Below are 27,643 nucleotides of genomic sequence, written 5' to 3'. Positions count from 1 at the left end.
GGACTGTGGGGGGGATTCATTCTCCAGGTTGAACTAGTGAAGGTCCTCCTCAATGGTCCTTATTTGGGTTTCCTTGATGTTCAGCGTTAAGCCTGCCTTTGCACTTTCTTCCTTGATCTTCTTGAACACAATATGTCTCACCTGATAATGTTGCATTAATTATGAAATTCTTTCCAATGTTTTAGACCGCTTAAAAAAGTAGAGGTCTGAGCATTGGAATACAGCTCTGGAGGCCAGGGTTCGAATCCTGGTTCAGCCAGAGAAACCCACCAGGTGACTTTGGGCAACAAGTCACACTCTCTCAGCCTCAGGGAAGGCCATGGCAAACCTCCTCTGAACAAATCTTGCCAAGAAAACCCCAAGATAATCTGACCTTAAGGTGGCCATAAGACAGAAAGGATTTGAAGGCACACACAACTACACAGACACACAAGTACAAATAACCTCTCCTTTTAAATTCAAAGGGTTGCAAAGGGTTTTAGGTGGATTTGATCTGTCTGAGGCTCTGAGGTCCAGAACAGAATAAGATATTTTTTAATAAATTAAATGTCTGTTTTTCCCTGGAGATGGCAGCAATTGAACTTAGGACCTTCTGGATGGCGTGATGGTTCCCTCTTAGGAGAAGGAGGAGTGAAGGAAGAAGGGAAGGAGAAAGGGGGGAGAAGAGAGGAAGGAGGGGATATTCAAGCTATTAAAAACCTCAGTTCGTGCAGCTGGAGTTGCAGACTGGATAGAAAGAGAGAGAGGAAGGAAGGAAGGAAGGAAGGGTAATTCCAAAGGATCAGGTCAACACGTCAAAGGAAGCCATGAGTTTCATTGTGCGTCCCCTTGTCCCTAAAGACCTGAAGGATATCATGCGTCTTGTTAAGGTGAGGGGCCAAAAAGTATAGATGGCCATCTTTTGGGTGTCTTCTTGCATGGCAGAATGGGGTTGAGATGGAGGACCTTTGGGGGTCTCTAAGATTGTATTGTTGTATTGTTTTTAAATGTTGTGAAGCCACTTTGAGTCCCAGGTCTGGGAAAAGAGTGGATTACAAATACATATAATAAATATCATCATCACATATGGTGACCCCATGAATTTCATAGGGTTTTCTTGTGGTTTTGCCTGTTTCTTCCTCTAAAATAGAGCCTCCAGTACATGGGATTCCCTTATGGTCTCCCATCCAAGCCGTAACCAGGGCTGACCCTGCTTAGCTTCCAAGATCAGTTGGGATCTGGTACTTTTAGGGTATGTTGGCACATATCTGTGTGTGCCTTCAACTCAGATTGAGTATAGATGGCCATCTTTTGGGTGTCTTAAGGTGAACCCAATAATTTTACAGTGTTTTCTTAGGCAAGGGAAAACTGACAGAGGTCCAAAACACACTGCAGAAACAATCCAGTTTGAGGCCCCTTTAACTCCCCAGTTCAGTGTTCAGGAATCCTGGGAATTGTAGTTTATTGTGGACCCAGAGCTCTCTGATAGAGAAGGCTAAATGTCTCAAAAAACTACAGCTCTCCGAATTCTGTAGCATTGAACCAGGGCAGTTAAAGCGGTGTCAAACTGGATTATTTCTGCAGTGTGTTTGGGACCATTGTTTTGTCAGTTCCGTCCTCTGAAATAAAGCAACCGGCAGCTGGGAATCATTGGTGTTATAAATTAACTGAAAACAATTCAAACTTTAAAAATAATTACAGTAATTAAAAATATTCCAAGCAGAGAGCATTTGGCCTCAAGCGCTTCAGTGAAAGCCTTCTCCCATTGAAAAACTGGAATCTTTTGAAAAACCTCTGGTGCAGATGCAAAGACTGGCTACAAAAACAGTCCCCTAAAAGGCTGGGACCATATATCAGTCCACAGATATCTCATGCCACAACTGCTGCGTCTTTAGGGCACTTTGGAAAAAGCCTCTTTCTCTTTTTCAGGAGATTGCGGTCATTTACAATGTCCCTTTGGAGAAGCTCAGGACCAACGTGGAAGGTAAGCAAGGAGCATGGCCAAAGAGGAGTGAATGCCGTTGGAAAGAAGGGAGTCAGTCCCCAATAGAGATTTCATCATTCACACACTTTTTCTCCTCTAAAGAAGCACTGCCTAATTTTAGCCATTTTTTTCCTGCTGAGAAAAAACTGCTCAGTTTTTAAAGACTATTCACAGTTTGAGGCTTGTTTTTTCGCAAAATTCACTTGGGTTTTGTGCAGAAAACAGCATTTTCTCTGCAACAAACAGCATTTGTAGCACAGAAGACAATATTTCCAAACAGAAATACACACACACACACACACACACACACACACACAATTGGCTCTTCTTATCCACAGATCCAAAGATCCATGGCTTGAAAATATTTTTATAAAGCAAAAAATTCCAAATGGCAAACCTTGATTTTCCATTTTTTATAAGGGACACCATTTTGCTCTGCCATTGTATTTAATGGGACTTGAGCATCCGCGGATTTTGCTATCCACAGGGGATCCTGGAACCAAACCTCAGTGGAGAACAATAACACTGTGTGTGTGTGTGTGTGTGTGTGTATATTTGCACCAGAAAAAAACTGTTTCTTGTACAAAAATACAAATTTCTGCACAAAGCAATGACATGGAAATCTTGTAAAGGATAGATTCTGAACTGCAAATATTCTCATCAGCGCTGGATAGTTACTGTCAGGCTTTCTAGTTTGAAAAATGTGTGTGTATATGTATATGTGTGAGTGTGTGTGTGTGTGTGTGTGTGTGTGTGTAAAATATTTATTTCCAAATATTCTTCCCATTCCTAGTTCACAGTTGTATCTAATCTGTAGGTTGCTTCTTGGTCTAGTACCTAGTCTTGGCCTAGTAGACTGTTTCAGACTTTAGTTTTCCAATCGTAGACATTCTCTTTGGGAAGATGGGACACCCCTTGTCCCAAAGTGTGCTATCAATTGTAGTGGCAATTCTGTGGTCCTTTGGGATTCAGGCAGACTGCACCTCCCAGCATCCCTGGCCACTGCTGCTGCTGGATCTTGCCGTCCAGCAACATCAGGAGGGGTGCATGCATCCCACCTCCAATCTGGAGCTTTCTGGGGGACAAGATGGGTGGCAAGTGAGATTTGGGTGGACCCCTTCCCTGCTGCCTGTTCTCCAACTTTGGCTGTTGCCACACTGGAGAATTAATGCAGTTTGATACCACTTTAATGGGCTCAGGTTCACCTAGTTCATGAGATGGAGATCTCCCATGTCCTAAATCCTGATCTCCCATGTCCTAGGCTGCTTCTGCACAGCAGAATTAATGCAGTTTGGCCCCTCTTTAACTACCATGGCCCCATGCTATAGAATCCAGGGATTTGTAGTTTGCTGTAGTCCCAGGGATCTCTGAGAGGGAAGACTAAATAGCTCACAAAACATCCCAGGATTCCATAGCTCTGAGCTACAGCAGTTAAAGCGGTGTCAAACTGCACTAATACTGCAGTGTAGATTATTATTATTATTATTATTATTATTATTATTAAGCATTATATTTTAAATTTACACAGCACTGTACATACAAGCAATTAAAATAAATAAAATAAACCTGCCTATCTTAACATTCAAACAATAAAATGCACCAGACTGCAGCCATAGCCAATAGTGAGGAGTTCTTGGGATTGCCGTTTGGTTTGTTGGGGCACCAGAGAAGTCTACATATCTCACCAAACTACATATCCCAGGATTCCATAGCACGGAGCTATGGCACTTAAAGCAGTGTCAACCTGTGGACGCAACCCTTGTCTCTGGCGTGGCAACTCTGCCCTGTGCCCTACTAGCCCCAGGGGACCTTGGAGGATGATACTGCATTTTTCAAATACAAGGAGCTAAATGTGACTTGTTAATAATTTCCAATGTAGGATGAGCGGATGTCAGGCGCAAAGAGGCAGATTGGAAACTGCACGCTTTCTTCTCTGACCTTCGTGCCGCATCTAATCTGAGCCAAAACAAGGAGTCCAGGGGTGCGTTCCCATTATGATTTAAAGTGAACCGCCAATCGGTTTATATGGCCATTGTTCCCATTTGAAACTGGTTCCGATCCTACTGTGATTGGTTTCAATTGTGATGAAGTAAGACAAATGGAGAAAAGGACGCTCTTTCCTGACACTAGTTTTTTGGCGGTTCTTTTGAAAAGAAGCAGTTCCAAAGTGTGTTCAACAAATGGGAATGATGGGTTTGAATTGCATCATTCTGGAGGAGAGGGGCTCATGGCAGAGGGCTGTGGACCATCCCTCCTCGGTTTTCGGTAGATCTGTCATGCCCCCCTGAGCGCTGCTTGTGGGGTGACCTATGGGCGCATGATGTTTTTTAAAATAAAATTGATGGAAGATTTGATTTACTGATTTTGCAATTACTTGTTTTAATTAATTAATTTAATTAATCAAATTGTCTATCAATTTTTAATAAAATAAAATTGATAGAAGATTCGATTGATCAATTTTGCAATTACTTGCAAGTAGTGAAGCAAGCAGTTGCAAAACCAATTAATCAGATCGTCTATCCATTTTTAATAAAATAAAATTGATAGAAGATTTGATTCATTGGTTTTGCGACTACTTTCCTTACTTTGATTGCAAGTAGTTGCAAAACCACTGAGTCACATCTTCTATCAATTTATTTATATATAGTTCCCAAGCCGGGATGCCTGGGCTGCCACTTACGTCACTGATGATGCACAGATGATTGACATGCGTTTTGAAGCAGCGCAAACTAGTGGGGACGCCAATCGTGCCAAAAATGAAGCAGTTACAAGGGGTTACTTTCATAGTGGGAATGATGGACCTTTTGGAACTGATTTACCAACACGGAGCAAAGGCAAATGGGAAATTGGTTTAAAGTGTAAATGGGAGTGAGCCCCAGGATTGGAATCCTAAGGGTCCCAATGCCAGGGTTTATTTCAGGATTGCACACAAAATCTGCCAGTGCAAAGGACCCTATTTCTCCAGCAAACATATCCAGGGGTGGCTGTGTTGGCCAATGTGTAGCAAAACCAAAATCCAAATCCAAAAGACAGAGATACTTTGTGTGTGTGAGTGTGTGTTTGTGTGTGCCTTCAAGTCATCTGGATTCATGGCAACCCCATGAACTTTGTAGGGTTTTCTCAGGCAAGGCATACTCCGAGGTGGTTTTGCCAGTTCCTTCCTCTGAAATACAGCTTGCAATACCTGCTATTTGGTGGTGTTCTCCCATCCAAGTATTAGCCAGGGCTGACCTGCTTAGATTCCCAGATTGGATGGGTCTCATGCCTTGTGTGTATGTGCCTTCAGGTTGCCTCTCAACATACGGCGACCCCATGAATTTCAGAGGGTTTTCTTAGGCAAGGAATCCTCAGAGGAGGTTAGCCAGTCCCTTCCCCTGAAATCCATGCCAAAGCACCTGGTTATTAATGGATGGTCTCCCATCTAAATGCAAACCAGGGCTGACACATGTGCCTTCAAATCACCAGTTGACTTATGGTGACCCCATGAATTTTCCTAGGCAAGGAATCCTCAGAGCAGAGGTGGTGTTGCCAATTCCTTCCTCTGAAATAGAGCTAACAGCACCTGGCATTCATTTGTGCTTTCCCATCCAAGTACTAACCAAGGCTGACCCTGCTTAGCTTCCAAGAATAGACATGAGTGCTTTATTTGTGGGTGCATGTGCCCAATAATTTCATAGGGGTTTCTTAGGCGAGGAAGTGGCTTTGCCGGTTCCTTCTTCTTAAATATCACCTAACACAGCACCCGGTATCCATTGTTGGTCTCCCATCCCAGGACTATCCAGGGCTGACCCTGCTTAGCTTCCAGGATCAGACCAGATCTGGTCCCTTTTGGGTGTTGAGGTCCCACAGTGATACCTTTATTGATGTACTTTGTGCTTTTCAGTTGTCCCAATAAAGGTATCGACTGTTTGGGGATTTTGGATTTTGAGGGCTTTCTCCTGGGTCTTCCTTCCTTCATGGCTGCTGTTTCTGCCTATGCTGGCGTAGTTATGCCATATAGTAGGAGTGCATGATTTCTTTCACCTACTACCTACACCTTGGGGTAGTTATTGCATTTGGGGGCAAATTTGCTCTTCTGCTGCATGACTCCCGTTCTCTTCCTTCCTTTCCCTTCTTCTCCCTTAGAACTGCAGAAAGCAGGATTCGGTGAGCGGCCCAGATTTGAGTGTTTTGTGGCTGTAGTTCCTCCGGAGCAAAAAAGCAAGGAAGGTAACAAAAAAGGGCAAGTCGGTTGGAAGTGGGTTGGAGGTTTCTTTTCTGCCTTTAAAGGGGTTTTCTCAGAACGCCAGCCTCCAGTAATGCCTCCAAAGAGCTGACTGTGGATGCATCTGCACTGCAGAAATAAAGCGGTTTGAAACCGCTTTAACTGCCATGATAGCTCCTTCCTACAAAATCCCTGGGATTTATAGTTCAAACTGCAAATCCCAGGATGCCATAGGATGGAGCTACAGCACTTAACATGGTGTCAAACTGCATTATTTTTGTAGTGTAGATTCACCAGTGTCACCTTTTATGGGACAAATATTGAAATTGCCTGTAAATCTGAGATGGGTGACTTTGGCCTGTTACAGACTGCCAGAATAAAGCTGCTTCGGGTCTCTTTGGAGGTATGCTGTTTAAATGATGCATGCATCCTAAGAATCCGGAAGCTGCACCAAAGCTGCACTCCAGTGCTTAGGAATGGAGTGTGGCTTTGGCGTGACCTCCGGACCCATGCATCATTTAAATAGCATACCTCCAAAGAGACCCGAAGCAGCTTTATTTTGGCAGTCTGTAACAGGCCTTTGTAAAACTCAGGTTCCAGTTCTCTCCCATAGATCCCAGCCTTCTTTCGGACCCCATTAATGTCGAATTAAAGATGCAAATGCCATTTTTAATATATAATCTCTGCAGGTCACACTCTCGTCGGCTACGTCTTGTCCGTTTATACCTATAGCACCTGGAAAGGAAAGAACCTCTATATGGACAACCTATACGTCATGCCAGAATTTAGAGGTACGGGTAAAAAACCCCAAAAGCCCCACTAGAAATGGCTTATTTGGGGAGGGAGGGGGCCTTTCTTGCCATATACAAAATAAGCACCCATCCCCAAACTATAGTTTAATTAAGCCCCACTTCTCTGTCTACGGTTTCATGGGGTTTTCTTCAGCAAGCAATACTCAGAGGGGCTTTTGTCACTTCCTTTATCAATGACCTGGATGAAGGAATAGAGGGCCTGCTTATCAAATCTGCAGATGACACCAAATTAGGAGGAGTAGCTAATACTCCAGATCAGGATTCAAAATGACCTGAATAGACTAGAAAGCTGGGCCAAAACTAACAAAATGAAATCCAACACAGAGAAATGTAAGGTCCTGCACTTAGGGCAGAAAAATGAAATGCACAGATATAGGATTATGGGGGACACCTGGCTGAATGAAACTACATGTGAAAGGGATCTAGGAGTCCAAGTAGACCACAAGTTGAACATGAGTCAAGAGTGCGATGCGGCAGCTAAAAAGGCCAATGCAATTGTAGGCTGCGTCAATAGAAGTATAGTGTCTAGATCAAGGGAAGTAATAGGGCCACTGTATTCTGCTTGGTCAGGCCCCACCTGGAATACTGTGTCCAGTTCTGGGCAAAACAATTAAAAAAGGTTGTTGAGAAACTGGAGCCATGTGTCCAAAGGAGGGAGACTAAAATGGTGAAGGGTCTGGAAGCCATGAATCCCTATGAGGAGAGACTGAGGGAACTGCTGGGGATGTTTAGCCTGGAGAAGGTTAAGAGGTGATATCATAGCCCTGTTTAAATACTTGAAGGGATGCCATATTGAGGAGGGAGTAAGATTGTTTTCTGCTGCTCCAGAGAATAGACACAATGGAGCAATGGATGCAAGCTCCAGGAAAAGAGATCCCAGCTCAACATTAGGAGGAATCTCCTGAGAGTAAGAGCTGTTTGACAGTGGAAGACACTCCCTCAGAGGAGAATGATGAAGTCTCCTTCTTTGGAGGCCTTTAAGCAGAGGCTGGATGGCCATCTGTCCTTGGGGATGCTTTGATTGAGAGTTCCTGCATGGCAGAATGGGGTTGGACTGGATCAGGGCCCTTCTTGGGGTCTCTTCCAACCCTATGATTCTGTGATTCCTTTGAAAGGTTGCCTACAGGACTTGGAATTTGTTGGTGGTCTCCCATCCAAGGACTAACCAGGGCTGACCCTGCTTAGCTCCCAAGATCAGACAGGGTCTGGTGGTTTCATTAATCATGCAGAATTCTAGTGTCATGAAAGGAACCAAGGGAAAAGAAACTCTTCCTTTCCTTGTAGCGTACCCTTTCAGCAACTGAATAGAATCATGGAATTGGAAGGGATCGCGTAGCCCTCCATCCTTCCTGCCATACAAGGATACGTATCTAAAGCACCCCTAAGGGATGGCCACCCAATCTCTGTTTAAACACTTCCAAAAAGCAAAAGGAGAAACCATCATCCTCTGAGGAAGTCTATTCCCTTGTTGAACAACATTTACCTTCAAGAAATTCTTTCTAATGTTAAGATGAAAGTCTTTTCTTGTCCTTTGTATCCAAGGACCTTACCACACAGGGCACAGAAGTAGGGGCAGTTCGCATTGGCCGATGCGTATTCACATTATATCGCATCGTTCATTCACACCCGCGCTCTCTGAATACGCTTTGCCGATTCGTATTCGCGTCATATCGCATTGTTGTTTCACACCTGGGCGGCCTTCCGAATCGAAGTTTTGCGAATCGGCCAATGCGTATTCAGGCAAAGTGAGGCAAGTGCAGATTGGATTACCACACCAGCCCAATACAATGTATATTGGCCGATGCGCATCGGCAGCCTTGCGCATGCTCTGTGGGGCTCTGAACGGGGCGCAACATTTTTAATTTCCGGGGTGAAGAATGAGGTCAGTGTTTAGCGCGTAATATCGCGAGAATTGCTGCCTTTAGCCACTTACGAAAGAGGTATGCACCGTCTGTATATGTGTATGTGTGTGTGTGTATGTATGTATGTATATGCACACACATAAATACATACATACATACTTATATATATACATACATACTTATATATATACACACACACACACACACACACACACACACACACACACACATATATATATATACACACACACACACACATACATACTTATATATATATATATACACATAGTGGTACAGCCAAAAGTGTGATGCCTTTTTTATGTGTACACACACATTTGTCTGTATGAGTGTTAATATACACACACACACACACATATACATACATATATATATACACACACAAAAAAACCACACATTTATATACAAAAACACACTGTGCCACAGCCAAAAGTGTGATGCCATATTTATATGTGTACACACACATCTGTCTGCTTGAGTGTTTGTGTGTGTGTGTGTGTGTGTGTATACATACATATATACACACATATACATACACACACACACACACACACAAGCTGTGGAGCAGCCGAAAGTGTAATGCTGCATGTATATGCTTACACACACATCTTTGTGTGTGTGTGTGTTTGTGTGTGTGTGTGTGTGTGTGTATGTGTGTGTGTGTGTGTGTGTATATATATACACACATATACATATACATTCCCCCCCCCCGACACAAAAGGTTTCCGCTTTATCTTGTCAGTCAGTGGGAAAATGGCTCCCCAGCCCCGGCGGTTGTCCTGAAAGGGGAAAGGGCCAACGGAAGGAGATGGGGGAAATTCCAGCGCAGCATCATGGGAAATTTGTAACCCGGTGGTCTTCAGGAGAACCAGCGGATTGAACGTACACACCAGCCAAAGCAGCAGAGGTTTCACACTGGCCATCAATACGGATCCCGCCGATCCACTCGCAAAACGGAGGAGCCGGCTGCCCTCAGTTCGGAACCCAGCCGTGAATACACATTGGCCAAAGCGTATTCACGTTATATTGCATTGGTCAATACGTATTCTGAGCTCACAGGTGTGGAACACCAATGCGATATAACGCAAAATGCATCGGCCAATGCGAACTGAGCCTACTTCTGTGCCCCGTGTGGAAAAGTCCCTAGTCTCTGGAGCAACAGAAAATAAGCTTGCTCCACTTTCTACATTGCATCCCCAGCAGTGCAGTTTGTTGCTATGATGCTCATGATGGACTCCTTCTTTCTTCTAGGGAGGCACATTGGGAAGACACTGCATAACACAGCCGTGGAGGTGAGTCCTGCCCAGAGCTGGAGGGAGGGACTTTTTTTGGATTGCAGCTCCCAGAATCCCCCAATCTTCGGGGAGTCGTAGTCCAAAACATTTCCCAACCTCTCTTATGCTGTGTGTGTGTCTCTGTGTAGCACACATGTGCCTCTTTGACCATATTGACACAAACACAGCACTTCTCGGTGTCTCTGGTATTTCCAATGGATCCGCTCTGGATTTTAATCCAGAATTTAAAGGAGCGACTACTCAAGGTGCTAAACTGAATGCCCCCAAACAAAGCAGCAGTTGTTCCTGTTGTTGCTGTTGGGATCTCTTTATTCATACAGTCAGTCCTCCTTATCCACAGATTTTTTTTATCCATGGATTCAAGCATCCACAGTTTGAGAATATTAAAAAAACATTATAAATCCCAAATTGCTAACCTTGATTTTCCATTTTGTTTAAAGGACACCATTTTGCTGTGCCATTGTATTTAATGGGATTTGAGCATCCACGATGTAAACCAAACCCCAGCAGTTAACAAGGGCCCACAGTAAAGTCAGTTACACAGGGTTCTGTTTTGGACCACTTATGCACATATGAAAACAATGGGTTGCATCCATGTGGCGCGCCACGGCACATGCACCACTGACATGTACACCATTTATTTAATTGTACTGCAGCTTCAGCGTAAGCTGAAAGCCACATAAGGAAAGCCCGTATCTGGCACAAGCTGACTGTATATCGCATTTACCCAAAAGAAGGACTCAAGATTGCCTGGGTAGCAGGCATGTCATTAGGAGGGTGTGACGGACTGTGCTGGGTGACACGCCAATGCATGTGTATACAGTTGGTGGGACAGCACCCCCAGTAAAAGTGGCGCGGCCCCTGGGCAAGCAGGAAAGTGCATGGCCTCCTTTTTTTTCTTGTCCAGCAGCCACACCAGACCCAAAACTGGATATCCAGAGATGCAGCACTGCCCACATCAGTGGTCTGACCACATGGCGGCTGCATGGCCAAGGGTCAGTCAAACCAGGTAATGAGAGGGAAGTACAGTCACCCCTCCGTTTTTGTGGGAGATCTGTTCCAGACCCCCCCCCCCCGCATGAAAATGGAAATCCTCTAATATTCAAGCCCTATTGACTTGCATGGTGGTGCGCCCCTGTGGGCACCAGTGGACACATACCATGGGTGCACATCCAGTTTTACGTCCCTCCGTTTGCCCCTTGAGATTAAGTGAGGGATGCAGATTTGAAGTCCTCACAAACAATGGGACGACTGTAAAGTGTAGCCACCCCCCGGCAGCCCTTTATGGGGATCCACGTTGGGTGACACCAACCCTAGTGATGCCATTACTGGGTAGCTTCTTTATCCGGAGCGGACACAGACAGTGGCATCACTGTTCTGGAGTTCTCTTTCTCCGAACCAAGATATACAGGCTATACCCCTATCACATATTAACTGTGGGTGCCCTCACTCATAGGATCCTGGCATTTTGGGTAACAGGTGTGTGCATCATCCAGGCAATAAGCTTACACATTGTAAACTGCTTAGGGAGTGCTGAAGTGCACTGATAAGCAGTATAGAAATGTACTTGCTATTGCCATTGCAATAAAATTCACATGCTTGCATGCAAACGTCCCTTGCATCTTGCTGCTGCGTTACGTTGCAACATAAGTGGAAGTGTAATGTACAGTGGACCCTTGTTATACACTGAGGTTTGGTTCCAAGATCCCCCGTGTATAACAAAATCCGTGGATGCTCAAGTCCCATTAAATATAATGACATGGCAAAATGGTGTCCCTTATAAAAAATGGAAAATCAAGGTTTGATATTTGAAATTTATACTTTTTTTGAACATTTTCAAACCGTGGATGCTTGAATCCGTGTATAAAAAATCCATGTATAAGAAGGGCCAACTGTAATATTTATGCAGTGCTGAAGCATTGTTGGATCTCAGGCCAAATCTCCCTTTTAGCCAGTGTTGGGGCCAGCTGGTTAATTTCACACCAGCTTAAAGCGGGGAGCCCTGAGTAAAAATGAATTTCTTCAGCAATTGAATTCCCCTTTTTACGTTTTCCCTCAGTCTGCTTGGCGTCACGGGTGCAACGAAATTCGTATGCACGCTTCCTCCGAGAAGCAGGAAAACATAAGGATCCTCCACCGATGGGGAGGAAAGAACCTGACGGACAAATATGGCTGGAACCTCCTTCGGATTTATGAGGACGTCCTGCACAAAATGGCAGCTCCAGGCAAAATCTAACCAGGAGCTCCAGGTGCGATTTCTGGGCCTGGACTGTAGGAGGGAGGGATGGCTGGGGGTTTTCAGAGCCACCCTGAAACTTGTTGTATGGCGGCCCAAAATAAAGTAAAATAAAAAGGGGATGGTTCCCAGAACATGTGCAGAGTGCCTTGATTCTTCATCACGGAACGACTGAGACCAGCCTGTACTATGAGTCCAGAAGAAAGACAATTCCATGGAATCAGGATTAAATCCCCAGTCATGTCCTCTTTTTTTTAGATTCAGTATTTGCACCCACATTTAGATTCATTGGATCCAGGATTCAGGGGCAACTTTGCCTTGCAAGAGGAAGGTCCACCAAAGGAGTTCCTCACATGGAGAAACGGGATATAAATCCCGGAAAAATCCACAAAAGCGGGATTGTTTTCAGACACATTGGAGGCATTCAGCATTAATCTGACATTAACCCACACAGAAAGTGGACAAAATCATCTGCTTTTTACTTTTGGGAAATTCAAGTTAATGTCAGAGTAATGCCCAGGGCCCCCGACACCGTCTGAAAACGATCCCGCTTTTTGTGGGATTGTCCACTTTCTGTGTGGGATGCCCCTGACGTCGTCTGAAAAAAACACCTTGCTTTTGTGGAATTTTCCTGATTTAAATCCCATTTCTGCGTGGGATAAACTCCGCGTGATAAACGTCATAGATTCATGTAACTAAAATGGCACTATCATCTCTCCTTCGCTGCCCCTGCAGCTAATCTTTAACTTGAACCCGTCTCCCTTTGTCCATGAAATCCAGTGCTTCGATTCCTCGTCGTTCTTAAATCACCTTAAATCCACGCGCAGCCTGGGCAAGTCATGTTCTGGATTACAACCCCCAGAATCCCCAATATACAACTCCTAGCATCCTCTAGTGCTCAACCTATGACTCCAAGAAGGGAAGTAGCTTTCCCAAACTCTGGCAAATCATCCTGAAATCACCTTAAATCCATGGACTGCCTGGGAAAATCACTTTTTGGACTACAGCTCCCCGAATCCTGACCTCAACTGGGGAAAATTTATATATATATATATATATATATATATATATATATATATATATCTCCATATTTGGATTACAACTCCCAGTATCCCCTACCCCCAGCATGGCCACTGTCTCACAATAGTGATTGCTAAACATGCCCCTACAATTTGAACCATGCAAATGTTATGCATTATTTTGAGAAACACATTTCCTCCCTTTTTTGTGACAAATAAGCATTGTCTCTTGTTGGGAAGAGTTACTTTTTTTTTGGACTACAAGTCTCCCTCCCCCCCGAAACAAGCATGCATACAATCTTGAAGATGATGATGATGATGATAATTGGGATTCAGTGTGGTTATTGTATTTTTATTGTGTTTGTAAGCCGCCTTGATCCTACAGGAAGATTGCGGGATATAAATAAAAAATTATTATTATTATTATTATTATTATTATTATTATCCGGCCCAAAAGCCATAGCTGCCGATCAGAGTAGACAATGTTGGGCTAAAAGAACAAATGGGGTCTCTGATTCATAAAAGCATCTTCCCAGGTTTCCAATAGCAAGCCTTCTCTGAACAAATCTTGCCAAGAAAACCCCATGATCTGATCACTTTAGAGTCACCATAAGTTGGAAACGACTTGAAGGCACACAAAAACCACAAGAAGGTTCCTAGCATGCGCATGACTGGGATTGTAAGTACTTAATGCAGAGCAGGACACAGTCCCCATTCTTGGGCTTTAGTTCTTCTGGGATGACAATGTTCTTCATCGGAGATGATTCAGGAGAAGAGAGTTTTTGGGGAAGAAAGAGGCCGCTGCCTTCATGGGAAAGGCTGGTCCGGAGGCAGGTGCAAGACGGCGTCCAGGAAGATGCAGAGGGTGCCAATGCCGGTGAAGACGATGAAGGTCCAGAAGAAAAGGCGGTCCACCACGAAGGCCACGTATTCCCAGTCCTCCCTCAACTGCAAGAAGGCAGAATGCAGAGACACGGCTGGGTTAGTCTGGAAGGTCAGCATGCAAAGGAATACCTTGCAGCACCTCTGGGACGGAGCAAAAGAGAGTTTGGAAGAAGCTTTTGGGTAGACTCTGGAGTTTACCACACTGGGGCTGATTTCGGCATTAAAGAGAGATTAAAGCGCATTGAAAGCATCCCGCAAATAAATCAGAAATGGCAAGTAATTGTACGAATGATTATCGCATGTAATTGCACAAATAAAGTGATATTGGAAATGCACTGTCACTGAAATCCTGAAAGTAAAAAGATGCGCGTTAATGCTTCGTGACCACTTTAATGGAGGGTTTTGTGCAACGCCGTGTGAAATTGTTTCATGTAATTGCATGATTTTTCTGGGAAATTCACGGGATAAACCCCCAATCTCCTTCTTGTGATAAACTCCTAAGAGTTATAATACATGTAGCATGCCAGGAAACCATATTATTATTATTATTATTATTATTATTATTATTATTATTATTATTATCTTTGCTCAACCCAATGTTGATGGGTTAGAGTTTGTGGATATATGCTGTTTCTCTTTCAAGCTATCCTTTAGTTTTTTTTTACCAGTGAAGATTGGAATGAGAAACAGCTGAATTAGACTATGGGTATATTCAGGTTGTAGGTATAATAAGGTGTATACGAAACATAAATGAATGTTGTGTTTAGATTTGGGTTCCATCTCCAAGATGTCTCATTGTGTCTGTATATGCAAACAGGGGCATTCCAAAACCCAAAAGGAGTCCAAAACCCAGAACACTTCTGGTCCCATGCATTTTTGATAATAAGGGAGTCTCAACCTGTACTGGATCCTTATGAACATCTGAACCTGTGAGGGCAAGGCATTGAAATTCTACTGGGGTACTTTGGAGGCATGCACCTATTCCTTCCCGGCAACTCACTGCATCGTAGTCGTCCTGTTCCTGGAGCTGCTCAGCGATGTACAAAACCGCATTCATGGCCGACTTCAGGTCCGGCGGGAGAGTGATGCTGTGGCTGCTGGGGCCATCAATGAATTTCTTCATATCTGTGGCAAACGCCTCCAGATGAAACCTTCAGAAAGTGAGAGAGAGGATGGAGTCCAACAGAACAAGAACCCTGCATTCCTATTTGGGTGTGCTGTTAAAGCGGGTCTAAGGTTGCATCTGCACTGTAGGAATAATGCAGTTTGACACCTCTTTCAGTGCTGTCGCTTCTTCCTATGGAATCCTGGGATCTACTCTGCAACAGTGATGGTGCCTCACAAAATTACAAATCCCAAAATCCCGTAGGATGGAGCCATGGCAGTTAAAGTGGTGTCAAACTGCATTATTTTTTATAGTGTAGATGCACACTTTGAGTGCTTCCCCCCCCCCAAAATGGCCATCAGCTCACATTGGAAAATGCATTTTTTTGAATTACAATAACCACTCAGGCTGCATCTACACTGCAGAAATAATCCAGTTTGACACCACTTTAATTGCTGTGGCTCAATTCTGGGAATTATAGTGCTGTGAGACATTTAGCCTTCTCGATCAGAGAGGTTTGGCACCACAACAAACTACTATTTCTAAGACAGGGCAGTTAAAGTGGTGTCAAACTGGATTATTTCTGCAAAGCGGATGCAGCCTAAGAGACAAAATGAAAATTTGGGGTGCAAAACCAGAGGGTAACCTTCCTAGCAACAAACTTCCATAATAATCCCTTATCACCAGAAAAGTGTTGTGCCTGAGACACAACATTTAGGTTGGGCTTTTGGGGTTTTTCTGCTTCCTGCGAACATGTCTTGGGAAAATGACATTTCCATTCCCCACAAAAGGGCCTCCTTCCCAGCTCAAAACCTAAATGTATTGATTCAGGTTCAAGAAGAACATTGACAAGGGTTGTATGTGTACTGAAGGATTAATCTGGTTTGGCACCAGTTTAACTGTCATAGCTCAATGCTATGGGATTCTGGGCCTTGTAGTTTGTTGTTGGCACCAGAACTTTGTGACTTGAGCATCCTTGGATTTTGGTATCCGTGGGAGTCCTAGAACCAACCCCCAGTGGACACCAAGGGCCCACTGTATGTATTTATTTTCCTATCCCAGCCCTCGATATGGAGCCAGGACCTCACCTGTTGGGTTTGGGGAACTCGTAGGCGGGGGTACGGATGAAATATTCGTCTGCGCGGCGGTTGATTTTCATGGTGAGCTCTTGTTTGGGGAACAGAGGAGGAGGCTTTAGGCCAGGTTCAGGCTTTGGGCGCCGCAGACCCAAAAAGGGAGGAAGCTTGTGGATGAAAATCTGGAAAGGGAGATGGACAGAGAGAGCAGGAGGAAGGGAATGCGTTTCTACACGTTATCCCTAAATATTTGTTGCACAGAGAATAAAAAGGAAAAGGAGATACTGGCTGGACTCTAGTGGCAGAAGGACAAAGGCCTTTGCCATGAAAGAGGAAAGGCACTAGGAAAATAAATGGGTATGCGATCTGAATTGATGGATTGATTCAACATTGGAGCGTGGTTCACATTACATTTGCCCCAATCACATTTTCTTGCTGCAAAACAATGGTTCACATTAACAGGGTCTGGAGTCAGTGGAAGATGGGCAGAATCCTTTTCATTGAATCTTTGGCCTGATTCCCACTACCTTTTAAACCGGGTCACAAATTGATTTGAACCGGTTCAAATGACCCTGGTTCCCGCTTGAACCAATTCACTGAAGCTGTTCGGAGAGAGGGACCATGCGCTAGACCCATTTAACCCGCGTCTTTTGGATGCTGGTTTTCCCCCGCATCTTTTTGGATAAATCGATTCTGCGAAAGTGTGAACCAGATGCGGATTGGAATCGATTTAAATTTGCCCTTTGCTCAGCTGGAGCGGGTCCATTTTGAAATGATTCATTCATCCATGTGAGCCACAAGTGGGTTAATTTATTTTATTTTGCAGCAAGAAAATCAGACCGGGACAAACGTAGTGTGAACCATGCTCCAATTTGAATTGATCCATTGATTTGGATTGCACAGCAATTTATTTGTAAGTGGGAATGAGGCCATAGAATCCTAGAGATGGAAGAGACCTCAAGGGCCATCCCAGCCAACCTCCTTCTGCCATGCAGGAACCCACAATCAAAGCACCCACAACAGATGGCCATCCAACCTCTGTTTAAAGACCTCCAAAGAAAGAGACTACACCACACACCGAGGGAGTGTGACATGCATGCACATGCATGTAAGTGTGGCCTATGTGCATGCATGTCTCTTCTTGGATGAAGCACCAGGTGGAATTCTGTCGCCCTTTGCATCCCATCCAGAACAGCCCACACCAAGATGAGCTGTTTGTTTTCAGACGATGAATTTGCAACTGGTTTTGGCACTGCAGAGAAGGAAAAGGAGGATGCGTTCTGTATGTGAGTGTGCTTCTGTTGCCTTCTCCCTCTGAATCAAGGGGTTTTCTGGGGCTGAGAGTGTGTGACTCGCCCAAGGCCACCCAGTGAGTTTCCATGGCCAAGTGGGGAACTGAACCCATGGCTCCTTTTCTTGGCATGGATAATATTCTCCCTTTGGTATAACGTGGACAAAAACCTGTGTTGGTGATGTCCACTGCACACCATGGGGATATCTGCATCAGTTTTTCACTCCACCTTGCCCTCCTCCATGCCACTAATGTTTGCAAACCAGAAATGAACAAAATCAGGGAAGTGAGGCGTCAGAGGCCAATTCTCTTACTACCTCTCTAGTCCAGGAGTACCGTATATACTATACTATACTATACTATACTATAAGTCGACCTCATATATAAGTTGAGGGCAAGGTTGAGTCCAAAATTATGGATTTTAATATGACCCATGGATAAGTCGAGTGTAAAACTTGACTTGTAATGAAAGATGTAAAGGACGAAGTAAAGGAAAAGAACTTACAAAATCCCAGCAGGCATAACTATTTGTGTACATACTAAAGGCTGGATGGCTGAGAAAGTAGAAGGGGGTCAGTGCTTCCAGGGCAGATTAACTCTTGCCTTTCACTCTATATATATATATATATATATATATATATATATATACACACACACACACACACACACACACACACACATGCATTAAAATGCAATACTTACATTGATCCATGGATAAGTCAATTCAGGTTTTTTGGGTATGTACCAAAAATGAGTATGTACCAAAAATGTCCCCATGCACTCTAGAGGGCATTTGGGGGCAATGTTTTGGATCCTTAGGAAGCCCTGAGGTTCACACGATGCCCACTCCTATATATCACTTCCTTGCCCTTTCGCCAAGGAGTGCCATACCTGTCTGACCCAGAAGGGCATCTCATGGGTGTTGGGTGACCGATGGTGGAGGTTGAGGTCCACCACGCTGAGGATGACGGAGAGGGTGACCATGGTCATGGTGAACATCAGGTACTTGATGATGATGGGCACCGCCAAGGAGGTCTCGGGCACCTTGTCGGCCAGCAAGAGCAGGAAGACGGTCAGGGTCAGGAGGGCAAAGATGGAGAGGGTGATCTTTTCACCTGTGGGAGGCATGGGGTCAAGAGTCAGGCCCATAGCAAAGTTCCCACACAGTGCCCAAAATGGCACGAAGAAGCTGTCAAACACAGCAGTTGGCACCCACCACTCAACTTGGATGCTGGAACTGCTTTGGGTTTTATTTTGAACTTCAGAGTTGCCCAAGGTGCTGAGTTCAAGTCCAACATGGTGGACAGATCCTTTAGCATTTAGACCACCACAACCCAGAGTGGTTTTACTGCCGAAACTGACCGAGAGGCCACTAGCCAGAACTAGCCATCCATCTGGCTCTTGTTCTTTCTGGAAAGTAGTGTGACTCCCCAAAGTCACACTGGAAGTCAATCGGGGTGAATAAGATAAGGACCCAAGTTCTCTCCCTCTCCCTTTCTCTTCTTCCTTTCCTAGAATTCAAAGTGCTCCTCCCGGACAGAAAGCCATCAAAACCTGCAGAGGCTGCATCCAGTCTGAAGAAATAACCCAGTTTGGCACTGCTTTAACTGCCCTGGCTCAAGGCTATGGAATTCTGGGAGTTGGTGTTTGTTGTGGACCCAGAGCGGTTCAGAGCTTAAGGAAGGAAGGCCCCAAAACAAACTCCAACTCCCAGAATTCCATAGCCTGGAGCCAGGGCAGGTAAAGCTGTGCCAAACTGGGTTGTTTCTCCAGACTGGATGCAGCTTTAGTTTTCAAAGTATTCACTGTTCAAGACTTCTTCTGTGCAAACCCCCAATTTCATGCTGCTTTCTGAGCAGATCTGCTATTTTCGGCTCAAAAAGGTCCACTTTAGGGGACAGAATAAATCCCAAACTGCAAAGATTCCCTCCTGCCCAGGATTCTCTTCATCGGGGTTTCTTTAGTCATCCCTCCTTATCCACAGACTTTTCATTCATGAATTCAAGCATCCATGGCTAGAAAATACTTTTAAAATAGACAAATTCCCATAGGTAAACCTTGATTTTGCCCAGTTATATAAGGCACACCATTTTACTATTCCATTATGTTTAATGGGACTTGAGCATCCATGGCCCTGCAGATATCAAGGGCCCACTATATTTAAAAAAAGTTTTTTTCTAATAATCTTAGGGTCTGCATTTCAAGATTTACCAAAATAAAAATAAAAATATAAAAAAAGAAAAAATCAAAATAAGATTTGGGCAGAGGGAGGAGATTACATTCAAAGGATTCTCCCCAGGAATTTGGAGGGGTTTTTTTGGGGGGAGGAGGTTACCCACCGGCGTCCGGTGGGAGATAGAAGACGAAGATGGCCAGGATAGTGATGAGGATGCAAGGGATGATGACGTTGATCAGGTAGAAGAGGGGCTTGCGGCGGATGATGAGATAGAAAGTGATGTCCTCGTAAAGGGGGTCTCCGGGGACGGTGTTCTTTCGGGAGGGCTTGTGCCGGATCTCCCACTGCCCATTGTCTGCCCAAAGAAAGGAGAGAAATGGGTGCAAAGGAGGCAAAGATCATGCCAGTGCTCACTTTATTATTTTTTTATTATTTATTGTATTATTTCTGCAGTGAAGATGTAGTAAAGGAGCCCTGGCGGCACAGTGGTTAAATGCTAGTCCTGCAGCCACAAGGTTGTGAGTCCGATCCCAGGTAGGGCTCCAAGGTTGACTTAGCCTTTCATCCTTTCGAAGGTCGGAAAAAGGAATACCCAGCTGGTTGGGGGCAATTGGTTTACAGATTGTAAACTGCTTAGAGAGTGCTGAGTTCACCATTTGCAGACTTGGGATCTGCAGTTGTGGTCTTTCATGGATGGCAAGCGGAGAGGGACAAAGTGGAAAGCGCACCCATGGCACACCTGCGCAGGAGCGCTCCCCCATTATAATCAATGGGGCTTCAATATCTGCGATATTTCCAATTCTTGGGGGGTGGGTGGTCCGGAACGGATCCCCCATGAATTGGGAGGGACGAGTGCAAATGCTAATGCTATTGCTATTGTGTAGTGCTATGCACACTGATGAAATGTAAAAAGACAATAATGAGAACGATAATAAAGTGGTCCCTCCACATTCGTTGGAGTTAGGGGTAAAAGCCCTCCGTGAATATGGAAAAACCATGAATGAAAAAACACTATTATTTTTATCTAAGCGAATACACTTATTTAGGGACTTTATCACATGGGGAAATGTGACGGGGGCATAGTAGGATGCTCCTGTCACTAACACACCAGTGTGCTAAGATCATCAGATGACATCACGTGACATCGCCATGAGCCCGTCATTATCAGGTGAACAAAGAGAAACGCTAGAAAGTCCCGTGAATGAAAAGCAGCGCTAGAGTTCCTGTTTATTCACCCGATAATAAAGGGATCGCGATAAAGGTCACACGATGTCATCTGATAATCTTAGCACACTATGCTCCCGTCACTTTTCTCCATGTGATAAAGTCCTAGGAATTTCCAGGTCTGCCAGTGCAACTCTGTGGTCAACATCATTGATGCTGGAGGACCTACAAATGTCTAGAGAAGTGTTCTCTCTAGGAACTTCTAGCTTCTCCAGAATAACTCTATGTCCAGCTTCTGGCAAAGTTGCGCTGGAGGACCTAGAGATTCCTAGAGAGGACATATTGATCAAAATGGCAAATAATCGCCAAAGTCAAAGCTGCGAATGTGGAGGGCCAAGTGTAAGGTGCGGGTGGCACTTCCAGACTCAAGCACACGAGGAACGCCACTCTGCCAAGTGCGACCCAGACACTCACCGATAAATGTCTTTTCGTATATGACAATCTCCTTCAGCTCTTTCCCGTCTTTGGCGATCGGGTGCAAGAGGGTGATCTCTGAGGCGTCGTAACTGAATGAGCGGAAAACCATGGTGCAGTTTTGCCAGTCAAAGGGGAAATAGGTCACCTTTTCCAAAAAATTAAAAGGTCAGATAATCAGCACCTCCAACAGTTGCATCGCTTCTGCCATACACTGAGTGCCCTTCAAAGAACTGCAGCTCCCAAAAACCCCTGGCCAGCAAAACCAACCAAACCTCTGGAGGGTATGATAATGTAGGGGACACAGGTCTATTTCTGGGCATCTTTGTCAACAACTGCAACAGCAACAACTGATTAAATAGCCAGTGTGGTGTTGTGTCCAGTGTGCCCAGGTATTGTGTCCAGTCAAGTATTGGACACTGGGACACTGGGAGACCAGGGTTTGAATCCCCACCTGGCCATGGAAACTCCCCAGGTGACCTGAGACAAGTCCCACTCAAAGGAAGGCAATAAAGACAGTCTTCCCTGGAAGAAATCTGGACAAGGAAAGCATAGGAGAAGCAGTGTGGTATAGTGGTTTGAGTGTCGGACCAGGACTTCTGGAAATCAGAGTTCAAATCCCCGTTTCGCAATGCCCTTGGTGCCCTTGGGCAGGTCATACTGTGTCAGCCTGAGGAAGACAATAATGTCACAGGAAAGCCAGCATAGTGTAGTGATTTTAGTGCTGGACTAGGACTCTGGGGGACCAGGGTTCGAATCCCTACTCAACTATGGAAACCCAATGAGTGACTTTGGGCAAGTGACACACTCTCAGCCTCAGAGGAAGGCCAATGTGGAGATCCTCCTCTGATCAAATCTTGCAAAGAAAACTCTAGGACAGACAGCAAGGTATCATGGTTTGAGAGCTCCGCTCTGGACCCCACAACATACTCCAACTCCCAGAATTCCATAGCTTTGAGCCAGGGCAGTTAAAGCGGAGCTAAATCAGGTTATTTCTCTAGTGTGGATGCAGCCTAGGAGTACATCTATTGTTGTTGTTGTTGTTGCTGATGTGTACCTTCAAGTCATTTCCAATTTGTGGAAACCCTAATCTATTGTGGGTTTTTCTTGGCAAGCTTCTTCAGAGGTTTTTTTTCCCCATTGCCATCCTCTGAGGCTGAGAGAGTATGACTTGCGCAAGGTTACCCAGGCTAAGCCAGGATTTGAACTCTGGTCTCCAGAGTCATACTCCAATGCTTAAACCACTACGCCATACTGGCTCTCTGGAGTACATCCACACTGGAAATATAATGCAGTTTGACACCATTTTAGCTTCCATGGCGCCAGCCTTAGCGTTGCCATAAGTTGGTACGGAGCTGAAGATTGTGTATTCCTGCCTGGCAGGGGGTTGGATTGGATAGCCCTTGTGGTCTCTTCCAACTCCATATGATTCTATGAAAACACACAGCAGCAACAACACAAATAAGTTTATCACACTGGGGCTAATTTTGGCATTAAAGAGAGATTAAAGAGCATTTAAAGCATCCTGCAAATAAAGCAAAAACGGCAAGTAATTGTGCAAATCATTATCACATGCAAATGTTATCAGAAATGCTTTGTTGCTGAAATCCTGAAAATAAAAAGATGTGCATTGATGCTTCTTTGCGACCACTTTAATGGCGGGTTTTGTGCGACGTTGTGTGAAACCGTTTCGTGTAATTATGTGATTTTTTCCTGGGATATTTGATAAACTCCAAAGTCTCATACAGGGGAAAAGGTGGGATGATATTATTATTATTATTATTATTATTATTATTATTATTATTACCGTATTGCATGGTGAAGACGCTCACCTGAATGCTGCAGCTGCTTTGGTAGACAGCTGGGGGTTCCCATCGCACAGTCCCGTCGTGTTTCACGAGGACGTTCACCGGGAGAGCGATTTCAAACACACCATCGTAACTGGAAGAGAGGATGGAGGTACATGGACATGGTCCTCCTTTTCCAGGACATGTCCTACATTTCAACCTTGGTTCCAGGAGGAATTCCAAAATGTCCTCCATTTTGAGCATCACTAAGAAGCCCATTGAGTAGCACCACATTTAATATTCCTTTTTGAGAAATTTCTCCCCATGGCAGCTTGTCTTTGCTGCAAATATGGGGATAGGATACTTCTAAACTTCTTTTTTCCTAGAAGCAGCAGCAGCAGTAAGGAAAGACTCGCACCCAGAGCTCAGGGTGCATTTGTTTCTCGGAGGGGAAAAGGACAGCAAACATGTTGGGCAACGGGCTGCTTGCTGAGTCTATATGATGCATTGCCAAAGGAGTGTGGAAAAGCCAGTGGCTATGGCACCCTTTTCAGGGCACAAAAAGGATATGCTTTTTGCGCAGCGGAAAGGAGAGATTGCGGCTGCAGCGTGTGGTTGCTGCAGCCCCAATCTGGTGCATAGAAGGGCAGCTGCAGGTCTGTAGGTCCCCAAAGTTTCTAGTGCTCATGGGCCACTCACTTGTTCATCAGGACGATATCTGGAAGCCAGACCTTGCTGGAAAAAAAGGTAGTGGAGGTGACCCCCTTGAAGTCAGCGGGATCCCAGGAGAGTCGGTAATCGACCCACTCCTGCAACCCATGGAGAGAAAGAAAGGGTTGTGAGGAGATGGGAAGGAAAGGGAAGACAAAGAGGGAACGGAGAAAAATATGAATCAATGAACAGAATACAGTCAGCCCTCACCGTCTGCAGCTTTGACTTTTGCAGATTTGGTTATTCGCAGATTTGATTTATATGCTCTCTCTAAACTTGCTTTTTAAACTTGTGTTTTTAAAATAGAAGTTGGCTTTAACTTTTATACTAAGAGAGTTGTGTGTGTGTGTGTTGTGTTGTGTTTTTCAAAGGTTGCATGCTGGCTTGGATCCCGTGCTGAGAGAAAGGTTTGATATCAATTTCAATTAATTATGCAATTCCGTTTTTGGAAACATGCACTAAATGCGGATGTTTCGCATCAGACAAAAATATCCAAATGTTTCTGCACAGATACACATGACACCAGCCGGTGCGTTCTTGTTGTGGTTGTTGTTGTTATCTCACTCACCAGATTCAGGTAGACCTTTGTAGTCAGCTTTTCATCTTTTTCGTTCTGAAAATAAAATAAAAGCATGCCAGAGAAAACAAGAGAGTGTAAGTTTCCGAAGCAATGCAGCCAGGCTTTCCAAACAGCAACAAGGAACAGTCAAAACCCACCACAGACAGTGTAGTGATGTGGTGGTCTGAATGTTGGGCTAGGACTTTAGGAGGCCTGGGTTCAAATGCCTGTTCAGCCATAGAAACCCATTGGGAGTCTATGGACAAGTTGCATTCAGCCTCAGAAGAAGGAAATGGTTTGGAAGGATTGGCAAGGAATGTGGCCAAGCAAAGCCCATGCTGTTGTCTATCTTCCATGCTGTTGTCTATCTTCTGATTTTGGTGATTTCGGGGTCCCTATTTATCCCCATTGCAGCTAGGAAAGAATGGGATGTCCGCAGGGAGGAGGCATGGAAGCTTTGCCCCCCAGAGAGAAAGAGGCATGAGGGCCCATGCACCTTGGACCCTTTGGAAGGCTGGGGAATTCGGTTATTAATAGCCGGAAACTGCAGCTGTCTCCTGGGCTTCCTTTAACCGTTTCTGCACCTGAGCCCAAAAGGATCTGCAAGCGAAAGGCCCCTCTGGTTCTTCTCTTTGAGGCTAAATAAAATGTGGCCTGTGCCCATCAGGTGCTTCACTGGTGCCAAGGTTGGGGCACAGGAGTGGCATCATCCCTGTGGAAAAAGGAAGGAAGGAAGGAAGGAAGGAAGGAAGGAAGGAAGGAAGGAAGGAGAAATGAAAAGAATGGAGGGAGGGAGGGAGATAAGGAAGGAAGGAAAGTAGGAAGGAGGAAAGAAGGAGAGAGAAAGGAAGGAGGAGGAGAGAAGGAAAAGAGGGAAGAAAGGAAGGAAAAAGGAGGGAGGGATGGAGAAGGGAAGGAAGGGAGGGAGGAGAGAGGGGAGAGAAAGGAAGAAGGAAGGGAAGAAAGGCAGAAAAGTGGCAGGGTGAAGAAACAAAGGAAGGTAAATAGGTATGTGAAGAAAAGGGAGGGAGGAAAAAGAAAGAGAGAGAGGGAGGGAAGGAAGGAAGGAAGGAGGGACCACCCACCACCCAACCTCCTCCTATGCTTTTTGGGGGGCATTGCCACTGTTTGACATATGGGACACCACCCACTTGATGCCCACAGCCTCTCCACCAATGGAGGACCAGGGCTGGGCAAAGCTGAGGAGCCCAATTGCTCCTTGTCTCCCTCTACAGGTTCCTGGAGGCATTACGCTGAAAGGCAAGGGGGACGCTGCTGCCCTCTTCAGGCAGCAGGCAAGCAGCAGGAGGCTCCTGAGAGGCTGCAGCAGACACTGCCCCTGCTGGAGAGTCCTGGCATTGCAAGCTGGCATTGCCTACCCTGGCACTAGTGCCAACACTCACCAGGCTGATGAGTTGGGAGAGCGACATCCCAATCCGGACAGGGACCCTCTCTGTCAGGCTGCGCAGAGGGATGACGGTGGAGGAGTAGTTCGCAAGCAGCTTCACATGCAACTGGCCCTCGATTTCGGAGGCATTCACAGCTAGAGAGAATGGATGGGTGCTGGAGGGTTAAATTTTTGGGTGCTTTAAAATGTTTGGGTGTTTTGTAATGTTAACAATACCCAAACTGACTCAAAAATTAATTAAAACCAAATTTCTTTATTAAATAAATTCTTTTAAATTCCCACACTCCTTATTAACAAATAAAATACCTCCACATATGCTTGGTTAACTGTTATTGAACATATATTTATCTATAAGTGAACTTCGACTGTATTTGAAATAGATTTAATTAATTTAACAAGCTATTAGAATTGATCTGGAACCAAAGAAAACTTCCCTTCCCTTCCCTGAGTTTCTTCTTCCTTCCTTCTTTCCTTCCTTCTTTCCCTTCCTTCCTTCCTTCCTTCCTTCCTTCCTTCCTTCCTTCCTTCCTTCCTCTTGCCCACCTTTATTCTTTCCTTACTTTATTTCATTCTCCTCAAAATCTAATTCATTCCTTCCTTCCAGTTTTCTCAATCTCCCTTTCCTTTTCCTTCATTTGTTTCTTCCTTCCTCCTTAATCTCTCTCTCCTTCCTTCCTTCCTTCCTTCCTGGACCCTGATGACTACATTGTCTACCAACATGCAGAATAATTCATTTCTGGTGACATTTGTTTCAAAAACCATTTAAAAGGGAAACTCTCCAAAATGTAAAGCAGCAGCAAAAGCAACCCCTGGTTTGCAAGGCCCAGAAGCCCAGATGTCCAGAAGACCCTCATGCGCATCAGAAGGAAGAAGTCCAGGAGGGAATCAGGGTTTGGGGTTCCCAAGGGCCTGGCTCTTCTGCCTCCCTAACCCATCCCTCCACCCAAGACCCCCTTTTCCCAACCAAAAGAGGACCCCTTAGGCTTACCCAGGGCAGAAAAGGCCCAGATGTAGCCCCAAAGGATCACTCGGCCGGCCATGTTGATGGGGCTGGTGTGATGCCCTAGACTGGGGAGGGTGCCCCCCTGCTTTCCCCAGGGCCAAACATGGAGCCCTATTGGCACCAGCCCCTGTCCATCACTGGATCCCTGAAATCTGCTCCGGATTTGTCAGGGGAAGCAGTATAAGGTTACGGGTGGCATGTCACAGCCGCCAGACATTTCCGACTGGGCCACCTGTTCCAGAAAGGAGGGTGTTTGTTTTAACCCTCTCTTGTTGCAGACTATGGCAACTGTGGGTCCGGCTGGTGTCCGAAAGGAGTGCTTGCATTTCTGGACAGCTGTAGGGGCATAAATCCTTGACCCCTTTGTCCTTGCATGTGTAGAAACATAACTAGGGTAGTTTTCTCCCTATCATGGGGGAAAATTATTTGTTCCACTATGGTCTTCTCTCAGTTTTTGAAGATCTTGACATGTTCATAGGGTCCTAGAGTTGGAAGGGACCCCCGAGGGCCATCTATGCAAGCCCCATTCTGCTTGGAAGACACCATCCAAGCCTTCCTTGTGAAAGATGATCATCCAGTCTCTGTTTAAAAATCC

General features: G+C 45.0%; 2 protein-coding genes across 3 annotated transcripts; one reads left to right on the top strand and one right to left on the bottom strand.

The window, feature by feature from the left end:
• The first annotated feature begins 203 nt into the window (after positions 1-203).
• Positions 204-12,516, top strand: LOC149304355 (diamine acetyltransferase 1-like). The gene is made up of 6 exons (XM_089481093.1): positions 204-869; positions 1,909-1,963; positions 6,089-6,172; positions 6,857-6,958; positions 10,111-10,151; positions 12,214-12,516. The coding sequence occupies exons 1-6, from the start codon at positions 807-809 to the stop codon at positions 12,388-12,390; spliced, it is 522 nt and encodes a 173-aa protein (XP_089337219.1). The 5' UTR covers positions 204-806; the 3' UTR covers positions 12,391-12,516.
• Positions 12,517-13,852: 1,336 nt separating this feature from the next.
• On the bottom strand, positions 13,853-27,097 carry CHRNB1 (cholinergic receptor nicotinic beta 1 subunit). 2 transcript variants are annotated; one of them, XM_089479897.1, is made up of 11 exons: positions 27,034-27,097; positions 26,041-26,180; positions 24,647-24,691; positions 24,067-24,176; positions 23,413-23,521; positions 21,581-21,728; positions 20,106-20,297; positions 18,658-18,881; positions 16,488-16,657; positions 15,295-15,445; positions 13,853-14,357 (listed from the first exon to the last, which is right to left on the bottom strand). In XM_089479897.1, the coding sequence occupies exons 1-11, from the start codon at positions 27,083-27,085 to the stop codon at positions 14,217-14,219; spliced, it is 1,482 nt and encodes a 493-aa protein (XP_089336023.1). In that variant the 5' UTR covers positions 27,086-27,097; the 3' UTR covers positions 13,853-14,216. The 2 variants fall into 2 exon arrangements, with proteins under 2 accessions (XP_089336023.1, XP_089336024.1); XM_089479898.1 differs by lacking the exons at positions 23,413-23,521; positions 24,067-24,176.
• Positions 27,098-27,643: the final 546 nt, after the last annotated feature.

Source organism: Sceloporus occidentalis, unplaced genomic scaffold (genome assembly GCF_023333645.1).
Source record: "Sceloporus occidentalis isolate IW3139 unplaced genomic scaffold, rSceOcc1.0.p SCAF_14, whole genome shotgun sequence".
Lineage (NCBI taxonomy): Eukaryota > Metazoa > Chordata > Lepidosauria > Squamata > Phrynosomatidae > Sceloporus > Sceloporus occidentalis.
The sequence above is the reverse complement of the archived record's forward strand: the minus strand, read 5'-3'. Positions and strand labels throughout refer to the sequence as shown.

Bases quoted from the DNA above. Each gene is read 5' to 3' on its own strand.
- LOC149304355 (XM_089481093.1), top strand. From the start codon at position 807: ATGAGTTTCATTGTGCGTCCCCTTGTCCCTAAAGACCTGAAGGATATC. The intron at 870-1,908 runs GTGAGGGGCCAA...TCTCTTTTTCAG, and splicing joins ATATCATGCGTCTTGTTAAG to GAGATTGCGGTCATTTACAA. The intron at 10,152-12,213 runs GTGAGTCCTGCC...GTTTTCCCTCAG, and splicing joins TGCATAACACAGCCGTGGAG to TCTGCTTGGCGTCACGGGTG.
- CHRNB1 (XM_089479897.1), bottom strand. From the start codon at position 27,085: ATGGCCGGCCGAGTGATCCTTTGGGGCTACATCTGGGCCTTTTCTGCC. The intron at 26,181-27,033 runs GTAAGCCTAAGG...CATTCTCTCTAG, and splicing joins CTGGGCCTTTTCTGCCCTGG to CTGTGAATGCCTCCGAAATC. The intron at 24,177-24,646 runs GTGAGTGAGATA...CATGGGTTGCAG, and splicing joins CAAAGGTCTACCTGAATCTG to GAGTGGGTCGATTACCGACT.